The 12779-nt window shown below is 39.9% G+C and overlaps 1 protein-coding gene across 1 annotated transcript; it reads left to right on the top strand.

Annotated features, from left to right (window-relative positions):
* The first annotated feature begins 1111 nt into the window (after window positions 1–1111).
* Window positions 1112–12077, top strand: KBTBD8 (kelch repeat and BTB domain containing 8). The gene is given in 4 exon segments (XM_072876134.1): window positions 1112–1487; window positions 3828–4038; window positions 4723–5837; window positions 8433–12077. Coding segments are annotated over 4 exon segments (2166 nt in total). The 3' UTR covers window positions 8897–12077.
* The last annotated feature ends 702 nt before the right edge of the window (window positions 12078–12779 follow it).

The following is a 12779-nucleotide window of genomic DNA, read 5'->3' as shown; positions in this document are numbered from 1 at the left end:
ATTATTATTGACAGCAGCCTGGACATCACTGATAATTGCTAAACTAGGGAAAAGCTATGCCTTGCAAGTGAAAGGCAAACCACATAAGCAGCAGTCAGTTGACACTGAGTGGTACTATTCTTGCCTTTAAATTCATCTGCTTTAGAGCATTGGTAATGTACGCATGCTACATAATTTCTGAGAGTTAAAGGGAAATGTGTTTTTAAAATATTATTTAAATTGGTTTTGTTTGCATTTTTTTCTTAACAAAACTTCCCAGCTAAAAGCTGCAAGGTTGTATTAAATCTATTTTTATTAAAACGAGAAAAATATACTGGACTTCAGAATGCTTCCATTATTTGTTAATTCTTCTTTCACTAATTGCATTTCACAAAGAAGAAAAAAAAACCAAACAACTCTTCCACAGCAAACTTCTGATAATGACTCAGTTACCAAGAATGAAACCAGAAGGCAGTTGCTGCAGAAAACTGGAAAAGCCGGTGACTATCAGCTACTTCATCTCTGGGATGGAGAGAGAGAAATGTGCTTTGCAATATTAAAGGTCATTGGCAACAAAATGGTTGCTTGTCTGCTGGAGTCATTCAGCTGCTCTCTTTGTAGGACTGGTACGGCTGATCTGGCTGGCCACAGTGTGCTGGGGGGTACAAATACAGGAAAAATAAAAGAGACTCCAAGCATGACGAGCTTTCAGACTAAGTAGCTGATTATACGTTTTTCGTTAAAGGTCAATTCAGCCTTGTGCAGCTCCGTTTGCTTGCATCCGGACACTGCCCTGCCCCTGACCGTGTCCTTGTAGCATTAGGGTAGCAGCAGGCATTTTCTTTTCCCCTTTTCTGCTGGTTTTCCAGCAGAGGCTGTGGTGTCTGCTCTCCCTGGCCTGCTGGGCAGAGAGCTGGGTGACACCACTGATCTGCTTCAGGAGCGTTTGCTCCAGGAGGTGCACGTCAGTGAGCACAGGAGAGGGGCGGGCAGCACAAGGCCTGATAAAGCAGGAATTGGAGGGGATTTGTTTATGCGGAGAGGCCATTTCTGCGGGGTGCCCCTCGAGAGGAGACCACTCTGGGGCACGGTGCTGAGCGCCGCCCACACACCCCTGCCTGAGGGCCCCAAAATGGCCGCTCTGCCCTGAGGCGCCCGCCTCCTCGTTGCTACGCGACGGGCAGAGCCCTCCCCTCCCCGGCCGCCTCCTGGAAACTACAACTCCCAGGCAGCCCGTCGCGGAGGAACTACGGCTCCCAGCATGCCACGCGCGCCAGGGGCGGCGCGCCTCCGGGCTCTCGCACTACATTTCCCGGCAGGCGGCGGGAGCGGCGGCCAATCCGCGCGCCCCAGGTTGGTCGGTGCGAGGAGCGGGGTTGGCTTCCGCGGGAGTAAGCGGGCCGCGGAGAGGAAGCGGCGCAGGGGAAGCAGCGCCGGTGACATTTCCTTTCGGGCCGCCCCCCTCTCCCGCTGCCGGAGCGGGGCCCCGAGAATGGCAGCGTTAGGAGGTCGGTGCGGCCGGGCCACGGGGGTGGGGGAACGGGCTGAAGGGGGGGAGCGGCCTGTGCGGTGGGGCGGCCGGGGAGAGGTCGCTGCTGAGGGGTGTCTCCGTGGGGGGCGCACGGAGGAGGGGCGTTGGGCGACACTCTCTGCTGAGCGGTGTCGGCGAGGGTGCTCCGTGGGGGGTGTCCGTGGGGAGCACCGTGTGAGGGAGGGGTGCTTGGGGCTCCTGGGCTGAGGGGTGGCTGTGGGGGGTGGGTGGGCCCTAGGAGGCCCTGTGGGGCCGGGGTGCTTGGATGAGGGGCCTGCGGTGTGGGGTGTCGCTTCCGGCTGGGGAAGGTGGTAGTAGAGAGGGGTGCCTGGAAGGTGTCCCTGGGGGATGGGGCCAGGGGTATGGGGTAAGAGGACGCCGGAGTGAGGGCCTGTATATGTGGAGAGAGCAGTAGGTGCGTGAGCGGCGGTGTGCGGTGGTACTGTGCTTTGTTAGGGTAGAAGGAGGGTCTCCTGTGAGGGACACCCCCACGCTGTGGTCTGTGTGAGGGGAGCTGAGCCGAGAGGGAGAAGCGGGGTTGTCCATGATGAAAAGCTTCTATGAAGGTGGATATATGGGGAGTGGAGAAGGGAGGAGTGTCTGAGAAATTAATGTGGAGAGTATTTTGGGATGATGTCTGGGAGGAACAGAGTTAAAATTTTTGAGGTGCAAGTGAGAAGAATATCAATAGAGGAAGAAGATGCTTGGGGTGGGAGGGAGAAAATGGAGGTGATGAAAGTGACTGGGAAGGTTTTACAGGGTGAAAGCTGTAATGTGGATAGTGTCAAGGGTTAAATAGAAAAACTGGAATACGGGCATGAGTATCTGTTCCTGGCTGAGTCCACCAGCGCTGGAAGCTGCCTTGATCACATGTGCTCATTGCCCGAGTGACTGGCAGGGTCAGAGAAGAACTATTTTGCATCTTTTTCACTGTTAGAGAGTAAATGAAACTCTTCTGCAACGGTAGCTACATCAAAGTTTTCTTGTACATCAAAGCTTTGCTAGGTAGGAAGCCTTGGAACTGATACAGCAATGTATTATTTACGTAGAATTTGCTTGCTCGTGATTAACGTTTCTGAACAAATAAGTACAAATTCTCCCCTTCCCTAATTAGTCTTGAATGTTGGAGCTCAGTTACTGTGATAAAGTAAACGCCCCTGTTGTAGATCTTACCTTTAAGTATTTACTATTGTATTTGGGAGAAAAAAAATGCTTTGAAGACTTTTCCTAACAGTACTTTGAAGAGACACAGACAATATTTGTCCCCAAGCCTGCCATGGGAAATGCGTGCCCAACAGCAGATCCCTACTGATTTAATTGTGACTGTGCTGAATTCTGAGTAAGAGAAATTGTCTGCTGTATATTACCACGAGTTAGAATTTAAATCTCCTATTCATCATTAACAATTGTTGTTCACTATCCTCTTTGCCCCTTTGTGTTGCCCAAAATTTGCGGAAGCATTCTCTGTTGCAGTCAGCAGCTTTACCTGATTTGCAGCTCTTACCACCTAATGTTTTTCTTTTGAGCTCTCCTTTGTTGTTGTTGTTGCGTAAAAATTTTGTTGCTATTACGAAACAGATTTTTGTGCTTGAGACATTGCTCAATTTTAATTTTTTAGATTTACTTCATTAGGCATATCACATGTTGCTTAGAAGCATATGCTCCATTTCATATGTTTTCACAATGATATGCAAACTCCTTCATACCTGAGTAATTTTAAATGGTAATTGTATTTTATTTGTAAAGAAAAACATGTAACCATATATCAAATTTATGTGAGTTTAAGTTTGCCCAACATATTTACTGTAGGGCTGTTTCTTCATGAGTCTATGCTATTAACCATCACTTGTGTAAGTTAGTAGCCAGTTCCTGTTTCAGTGTGAAGTAAAGTACGTACATATAGACTTGCGTAATGGTGGTGTAGGTTGGGGGCTTATTTTATTCTTCTGCATTCTTTGTTTTTCCCATTTTATAAGTCAGTAAGCATTGTGATTCTTGACTTAATTTCCTTCCTCCCCAGTGATATGTAATAAATATGAACTATTTATATTATTTTTTTCTTAATGGATATAATTTTATAGGTTAACGGTAACCTACATGTACATTGGGAAAAGGAAAAAATTATTGAGGTATCTTTATATCTTTATTCACCCTTGAAAATTTTAGACTTTTGTTGATGGATGGTGACAGTGAGGAAGTATGGAATATTAATTTATGCTAATTCTTGTTCATGCATGGGTGGTTTTGGTATGTGTGGGTTTTGGGGGGTTGTTTTTTTGTTTGTTTGTTGTTAAACAGTTTCAATTTTGCTTTGTAGAACCAAGTAAGTTTTCACAAACACTGAATGGAATTCCTTCTTCAAACACAGTCAGCAGTGGAATGGACCCCTTCCATGCTTGTAGTATTCTTCAACAGCTTAAAACCATGTATGATGAAGGACAGCTGACAGATATCGTAGTGGAAGTGGATCATGGGAAAACATTCTCCTGTCATAGGAATGTTCTTGCTGCAATCAGTCCTTATTTCAGGTACAATAGTCCATTGTTCTAGTGGTGATCAAAAGCAGAATTATAACTTATTTTCATGAAATGAAAGTTAGAAAAAAATCACACCTATACTAATATTCCACGTAACTACCGATAATATAGTGCACCCAGTAAGTAAAGATTATTGTTTTCTTAACGTCAATGAATTATCAGTGTCTGTTTATCAAAGGAGAGTTTCATTGGAGAAAATGTCACATGATTTAAAAAAAACAAACAAAAATGTCTCCAGTATTGATGGTATCTTGGATACAGTAACAACATAGTTAAACTACTTGTTTCCTTTTAAAGTTATATATTCTAGCATGCTAGGATATGCATATGAAATAACATGTTGAAAGTTGAGTGCAAAGACTTAGATATATCAAGAGCTTTGCTTGTAAACTGAGTGAATTTTAATATGGGAGATATTATAAATTATAAATTATCTCACTATAATTAGTGAGATAATGAAGCAAGAATTTCCAGCTTGCCACTTTTGTTTCCGTAAGTCTAGAACTGATCTTAAATTTAGGTACCCAAACAGGACAGTGTAACATCAGTGATAAATGTATTTGTGCTGATATAAGGGCAAACACGTTGGGATTAGCTGTGCAATATAATTTCATTTCTTATACCTGTAGTTAGAAGGTAATTACAAATAAACTTCGAAATATTTTTCTTTTATAGATCTATGTTCACTAGCGGCCTTACAGAGAGTACCCAGAAAGAAGTTCGTATAGTTGGTGTTGAAGCAGAGTCAATGCATTTAGTATTGAACTATGCATATACCTCCAGAGTAATGCTGACAGAGGCCAACGTTCAAGCTTTGTTCACTGCAGCTAGTATCTTCCAGATCCCTTCCATACAAGACCAGTGTGCTAAATATATGATCAGTCATTTGGACCCACAGAACTCCATTGGGGTGTTTATCTTTGCTGATCACTATGGTCATCAGGAACTCAAAGACAGATCACAGGACTACATTCGTAAAAAGTTTCTGAGTGTCACCAAAGAGCAAGAATTTCTTCAGTTGAGAAAAGACCAACTGATAAGTATACTCAACAGTGATGACTTAAATGTAGACAAAGAAGAACATGTTTATGACAGCATTATAAGGTGGTTTGAGCATGAACAAAATAAGAGAGAAGTGCACCTTCCAGAAATATTTGCCAAATGCATCCGTATGCCTCTGTTGGAAGAGACATTTTTAGAGAAAATCCCTCCCATGTTTGCACAGGCTATGGCCAAAAGCTGTGTACAAAAGGGACAACATAGTGCCAATGGCTACACACAACGGCTTGGAATGACCGCTTCTGAAATGATCATATGCTTCGATGCTGCCCACAAACACTCAGGAAAGAAGCAAACAGTGCCTTGTTTAGATTCGGTCACAGGGAGAGTGTTTAAACTATGCAAGCCACCAAATGACTTGAGGGAGGTTGGAATTCTTGTATCTCCTGATAATGATATTTATATTGCGGGTGGTTACAGACCAAGCAGCAGCGAGGTCTCCATTGACCACAGAGCAGAGAGTGATTTTTGGATGTATGATCATTCTGGCAATAGGTGGATTCCGAAAGCTCCTTTGTTGCGAGCCAGAATAGGCTGCAAGTTGGTTCATTGCTGTGGTAAACTGTATGCAATAGGTGGTCGCGTTTATGAAGGAGATGGGCGAAACTCACTCAAGTCTGTGGAGTGTTATGACAGCCGAGAGAACTGTTGGACAGCTGTCTGTCCAATGCCGGTAGCAATGGAGTTTCATAGTGCTGTGGAATATAAGGATAACATCTATGTTTTACAGGGTAAGGTGGTTTGACTGACTATATGGTGTTTTATTGGAAGTGGGGATTGTTCAATCTGACTGCGCTCTCTTAAGCACCTTAGAAAACCCAAGTTTCCTGGACATTTAAAGAATGCCCTGGGACAATGGGGTGGGAGGAAAGCTAGGGAGAGCAGTGGGGGAGGAAGAGTGAGGTTGCTGCTTGAGTTCTCATGCCCTGGGAATGTGTCACTAAGCTGTAGTATTGAGTTATTGCACAAATGGCAGTTTTGGTGGTGTTCTGAGTCAACAGTATAGTATTAAATTTTACTGTGAAAATTCTTTATTATATCTTCTTTATCTGGGTGAAGTGCACTGATGTTGAAGAAAAGTTATTGTCCTATGAAAAAGCACTTTGCATTTTATTTAGCTAAACCTGTGAAAATTAATGATGTTTGTATTCTTGGTGACTTGTAAAAGTCAATTAACTGCTGTAGGCCTTCATTTCCTGCCCTACCCTGCTTTTTGAAGTCTTCCTGGTAACTAAGAAAGATTATTTATCTCTTTCTAGTTAGTTCTGTTTCTTTGGTGAGTAATTATAGTAGTGCCTTTACATCCTTTCTTCCGGTAAATGATCAGACTTACTGGTGTATTAGATATTGATTCTTGAATGAATAAAAAGGATCATTATGGGAATGGATCAAATAATTTATTCTTACCTTTATTTTATTTATGGAGATCTTATATAAAGCATGTATTTGTATGTATGCATGAGCCATATAGCAGTTTACACTTAAAAGTGCTGAGACTGGTCTATGAGGCTGTAGTAACAAGAGTCCCAAGAAGCGGAAAGAAAGGAGGAGGGGGGGTCTTGGTTATGTTTTGCCGAGGGCAACCTCTGTAAACATCTGCAGAAGTTGGGGTCTTAGATCCATACCAGCTCCCTCCTTGGGTCACTCTCCATACAAAGCTGGACCACAGGAAAGAAACAGGATAGAGAATACTGTAAGTTCATTGTCACTTACTGGAAGGAGTCAACCTGATTTGTTGACTTTGCATTCCTGCCACTTGGTAAGGTTGGTGGGTTTCTGCATGATTTGCAGATAGTTTTCTTCTTTCATTTCTGTATCAGGTTTGACTCTTGTTGGTTGTGGCTTTAAATAATTCTGTTACACTAGCAAGTTCTCTCAATCTGTCTCTTCTGTTGAGTCAGACATCTGCTTTAGATGGTTAAAAAGGAATGCTGAAGAATATTTAACTTGGTAGACTATTTGTTTATGCTTTAAATGTTTCTTAGAACTGCTAAAAAGTGGATATTATTATAACCTGTAGAATAAGAGTGCATTTTGTTTACAAATTTTAGTTGCGCTAATTCTGTGCTTCAGTGGTTTAAATGACAACTCAATGCTTGCATAAATAAGCAAGCTACTTCACTGTGCTGACCAGCAATTGTAAAGATTCGTGCTATGGAAAATGGGCAACTTACCTATTTGAGTGTGGTAGATAAAACCTTGATTGAGTTGCACTGAAGTAGTATAAAAAAATTAACTTTCAATAATGTTTCTAGAGAAAGCTCAAAAGTTTGAAGTAGTCAATACGGATTGATGAGAGTGTTGACATGCCAATGGAATGCAAGGGTCAGCCATAGGAGATTACCCTGTGGAACAAAAGTGAATAATCAAAAAATGTATTATCTGTAAGACTTAATCTCTTAAACTATGTTCCACCTGTTTTACTGTATTATTTTTGTATTCTTTGTTATACTTGAGGTGCTCGGTTACACAACAGCTTGGTTAAAATTATTCAAATAGTCATGTGAAATTATATATGATTTGAATTATGCTAATATTTGGCAAATGTTAGGCCTTTCTTCCCCCGGGCTTTACAAAAGACAAGGTGGTCTTTATCCGTGTTCTTTTTATCAAGTTTGCAGAGCGTGAGCTTTCAGTCATCTGAACTTCCGTTATCTACAGCCTGTAGATGCTACTCTGTGCAGTCAACAGAAGAGGTGTTTTAAAATCTAATTGCAAAACTAATGCTGAATCAAGTATTCACCTGGCATCCTTTTAAGCACATCAACCTAAATGTGTAACCTAGCCACCTGATACAAGTAGCTTCAAAATCTGTGTGTAGTACAACACACAATTATTTGCTCAGATTTAACAAATTTCAAGCACTGAATTCTGAGACTCCACAGTCTGTAGATGACACGTGAAGATGTTAAAGAATGAAACAAATACTTCAGACATTTCAAGACTGGACTCTTGAAAGGTTTTGTCCCAAATTATTAAGCATGGTTTAGAAGTAGTGAAGGATAGCTAGGAAATCTGTAAAACACTGTATTTCTGATATGCTTCAAACTGTCTCTTCTTCAGCTGAAAAAGAAATAGAAACTCAAAATAGAAACAAATAGAAACAAAAAATAGAAATGTTTTTATTCATGCTATTAATATTTTTGTAATGCACTTGGAAGAAAGCAGGGGATGGTGCTAGGTTTTTTGTTACGGGATCAAGGCTTTTAAAAATTGGTAGACTGTTTCTGTCTGTGGAAGAACATGCCTGAAAGCTTAGTAGCTGCAGAATGGCTATTCTGGAAATGAAGCATAAGTTATGTTTTATTTTTCCTCTCTCTTTTCAGGGGAATTTTTTCTCTGCTATGATCCTCAGAAGGATTACTGGGGATTTTTGACCCCAATGACTGTGCCTAGAATCCAAGGCTTGGCAACTGTATACAATGACTCCATCTACTACATAGCTGGAACCTGTGGAAACCATCAACGTATGTTTACCGTAGAGGCCTATGACATTGAACAAAATAAGTGGACTCGAAAAAAAGACTTTCCATGTGATCAGTCCATTAATCCGTATATAAAACTCGTACTCCTCAAAAATAAACTCCATCTGTTTGTCAGAGCTACTCAAGTCACTGTTGAAGAACATGTTTTCAGAACCAGCAGGAAGAATTCACTCTACCAGTATGATGAGGTTACTGACCAATGGCAAAAAGTATACGAGACTCCAGATAGGCTCTGGGATTTAGGCCGGCATTTTGAATGTGTTGTTGCTAAATTGTATCCGCAGTGTCTTCAGAAAGTTATTTAAACTTTTTTTTTCAGTAACAGGCCTTAGTGATTTCAGTGGTAATCTGATGCTAGAGAAAACATGTCTTAAAAGAAAACAAAGAAATTCTGTCAGTATTTATTGTAAGCTGAAACCGACAGTTTTTTTGTATATGGGGATGGGTGCTCTTTAAAGGTTGCAGTCTGGGGAGGGAATTGCTGGTTCAGTTTCATATTTACTGATATTTTCCTGGGAAATGAGAAGGAGGTTACAAAGTGCAATTATCAGCATTTTTTTTCTGGTAAACACTTAATCATGTCATACTAGAGGGGTGTTTTTGTGGTAAGAGCAAATTAAGTGGAAGAGCCAGGATAACTATGCACTACAGTGAAAGAAAATCTAGCATTAATAGCTAAGCATGTCCAAGATGTTTTGAAGTGACTTTTCTTTTTTTCTCTTTTTTTTTAAATACGGGTAAAATTTGAGGCAATATCACTAAGGTTGGGTTTTTTTTAGTTTTATTTTAGATTGAAAGTACATAGAGGAATGGTAGATCCTGATTCATGATTATCTTTTTTTCTGTACTGTTTTTGAAGTCTGTTAAGATGTTTGTGATGTTATTTGTGCACTACAATTTGGGAGAAAAACTCAAGTCAGATTTGGAACACGGAGTACCTTTGCCCCGGACAGAGGCCTGTTCAAATTACTGTACCACTTCCTGTCTGTGGACTTTTGTTAAAATTGAGCTTAATGATAGGGGGAAAAAATCCCAACACCTATTTTCTGCCACATAGATGTAGTGCTGTAAAAACATTTTTTTTAACACTGCTTAAAACCTTTTTTTTCATCCCATAAAGGGCTTTAACCCAAAAGTTGATGGTGCTAGTACGTTTTTAATACTTGTTTGTCTGAAATGGGCTAGCCTTATGCTACTGTTTAAGACAGCCTGTTATTTTTTCATGGAGTGTGTGTCTGTCTTCAGGCCCTGTCCTGTCATCATATTGTCTTTTTTAACATAACATTTTTACTTCAGTGGTATTCTTGCACAGAATGGTGACAGGATATGGCCTTAATAATATTGATTTTCTTTTTTTTCTTTGTGTGGAGTGTTCATTCTGTCTCCACTAAAGTGCAGTGCTATGTGCAGAGTTGGCATGTGCTCCAGTAATTTGGAAAAGTGTGGCTTAACTTTACAAGTTGTTTTTCTTTTCTCCCCGCAATCATGCCCTCAAATACCTTCTATTTCATTCTGATCTATAATGTGAAAATTTGCACTACTGAGCTGTCTTCACTATCCAGTGTATTAAAGCAAAATTGACAATAAGTGTCCATGGCTTAAATAATCTTAGATGCAAATATAGAATAGGGATCCGATATATTGCAACACTTTTCTCTATGTATTTAACATCTAGCTTATTTTTAAGAAGTAAATGAGTTCAAAGTTCAGCCTCTACTTCAGTAATGAAAACTAGATTTAAAAGGGAAAAGATGAATCCTAAAACTCGTATCAGCTGTAATTTGCCAGGTTTAATTTGTTACAGCTCTAATTTTTGCAGAGCTGTGAGTATGTTATCTTACTCTTCCCTATTTTCTCAAATTGACCTAAGTAAACCAGTTAACTTGAAATGGCAGTGGCCATCACTGGCTGTAAGTGCTTACCATTATCTGGCTTAACAGCTGATATTTCAGTAAGCCAAATATTTAGCTCACTGTTTATCCCCCGGCATGGCTGAGGATTTGGATAATGTTTGTTTACTATGTGGTCTTACTGTTCCCAAATGGAATCTTTCTAATACACGAAAATACTCACCTGGTTCTATTTCTTAATTCTTGCACAAAATGTTTAAAAGGCAAAAACAAACAAAAAACTGTGAAATGAAAGGATAAAAAAATGCCTCTTTGCATTACATACCTCATCTTCCAGAGATTCACCAAACTGCTTCTTTCAAATGCGAGCGCCTGAATTTTTTTTCTGAAGTTGAAGTTGACAATTCTTTCTAAGACTACATTTTCCAACAGTGTTGAGGTGTGTTGTTTCTTTGTTTAGTTTTCTTCTGGATACTGTTTTATATATATATATCCATAGCCAAGAATAAGAGGTTTTTTTAAAAGTACAACTAATTTCATTTTAAAAATTATCCTTAGTCCTTGGCTAGCTCTCTTTGTGCTGTTGTAGGCCTCTAGCTGCAAGCTTTCTGAAGCACCCTCCCTAACAGTGTTGCATTTGTGTGTAAAACTTTTTTTTTGCGAAGTGTTATGTAACTTTTCCCTTGTTTTTTGTTTTTTGTTTTTTTTTTTTAAGCTTGGTTGAATATTTACAAGACTTCTTGCTGCTTTTTGACAATCTTCTATATTTATTTAGTAGAACAAATTTCAATATATTACTTGAAACTATGAAATAGAATTGAGTTAGCAATTGACTGGTCATGTGATGTATAGAAGTACAATATGCTGTGGTTAATTCTGCAGTAGGTTTGTTAATTTTGTTTATCTGCACTAAAGTACGAAGATCTCCATTCTGTTTAACCATTCAAACTGAGGGTGTGATCCAAGTCTGTAATGTGTTCAAAAGCTAAATCCTGGAACTTGCCGTGGGAGTAGAATATACTAAATCTTGTGCATGAGGAGTTTGTTGAGACAGTAATGTAGCTGTGACATTTTGCCAATTCTTAAATGCTTCTACGTTTTGCTGAAAGTCAGATTCCTGGTAAAGTTTTGCTTTAGTCAGGCTTAAGTAAACTTGCACAGCACAAAAAAAGAAATAATTGCACCAAAGGTACTGATAATATTTAAACAGTAATCTGTACATTTTCCCCACTTGGTATTTTTTCTGCATTCATTTATTTCCCTTTATTAAATGAATTTCTAGCATTGTAAGGACTTACATGAGTGTAAATCTCTTTTCCAAAATTATTAGTTACTTTAGAAGGAAACATTTTGTAATTTCCATTTGATTCCATCAGTAAAATTTAGAATAACTGAAAGCAGTTTTGGTGCACCAAACATGCAGTGTATGTATGTTCTACAAGAAATCGAAGAGCTCCCTGTTCGTAAGGCTGTTTAGAAATGGCATCCAACATTCAGTGCTCAGGTATGTTAGTAAGAAGTACTGTAGTCCTCTGAGGGCAAATGTGTGGATTTTTAAACATTTTGCCATAATTGCACAATTTTGCATTTTTACTTAATGTCATGTTATGTTTCTTAAAATAAACCTATTGTTGAAATACAATGGAGTTCAACTGGTTTTGTGATAAAGCTCTTGCATGCATTTTAGGAAATTTCTGAAAATTAACCCAATTATATAACTTGTTGATGCTTGTTCAGTTTTTCTATTTCTGCACTTGTGTATTTCAGCTGAATGTAATGTCATGTGTTGTTTTTTTTTTTTTAAGGCAGCACTACGCTGTTGCTTGAGGTAGAAGGTGCTTTGTTCTGCTTCTTTGTCTCATTCCTTGTGGCTCTTTAGGTCTAACTTCTCATTTGCTTACACACAGGCAACATCATCTTTCCCCTTCCCTTCCTCCCTGCCTTTGGCTGGAGCTGATGTCCCAGCAGGAACGTCAAGTAGGGCTTTCCAGTCTGATAATACTGTATATTGGAAAACCCTGAAACACTTTGTACTGAATTTCCCAGCGTCCTTACTTAGTAGGGAAGTTACTTCCCAGGTGGTAAAAGGGATGGAGAGAACACAGTGATGTTGGTTGCAAAGGAGCCTGGTGCAGAGCTGAGAACGAGAGGCCTCCTCTCCCCTAGCTGTTTAAGCAAAACTCCAGCATTGTATGTGGCTTCTGATGTTGTGATGGTGCTCAGCACATGTGCTTGTAAACTATACTTTTTATTCGAGAACCTTCGTTCCCTTTCAGAGACTGTCTAATGACTTTAGTGGTGATGCTAAGTCATCACAGCCTAGGAAAACAACATGAAG

This window comes from Ciconia boyciana, chromosome 11 (assembly GCF_034638445.1).
Source record: "Ciconia boyciana chromosome 11, ASM3463844v1, whole genome shotgun sequence".
Lineage (NCBI taxonomy): Eukaryota > Metazoa > Chordata > Aves > Ciconiiformes > Ciconiidae > Ciconia > Ciconia boyciana.
The sequence above is the reverse complement of the archived record's forward strand: the minus strand, read 5'-3'. Positions and strand labels throughout refer to the sequence as shown.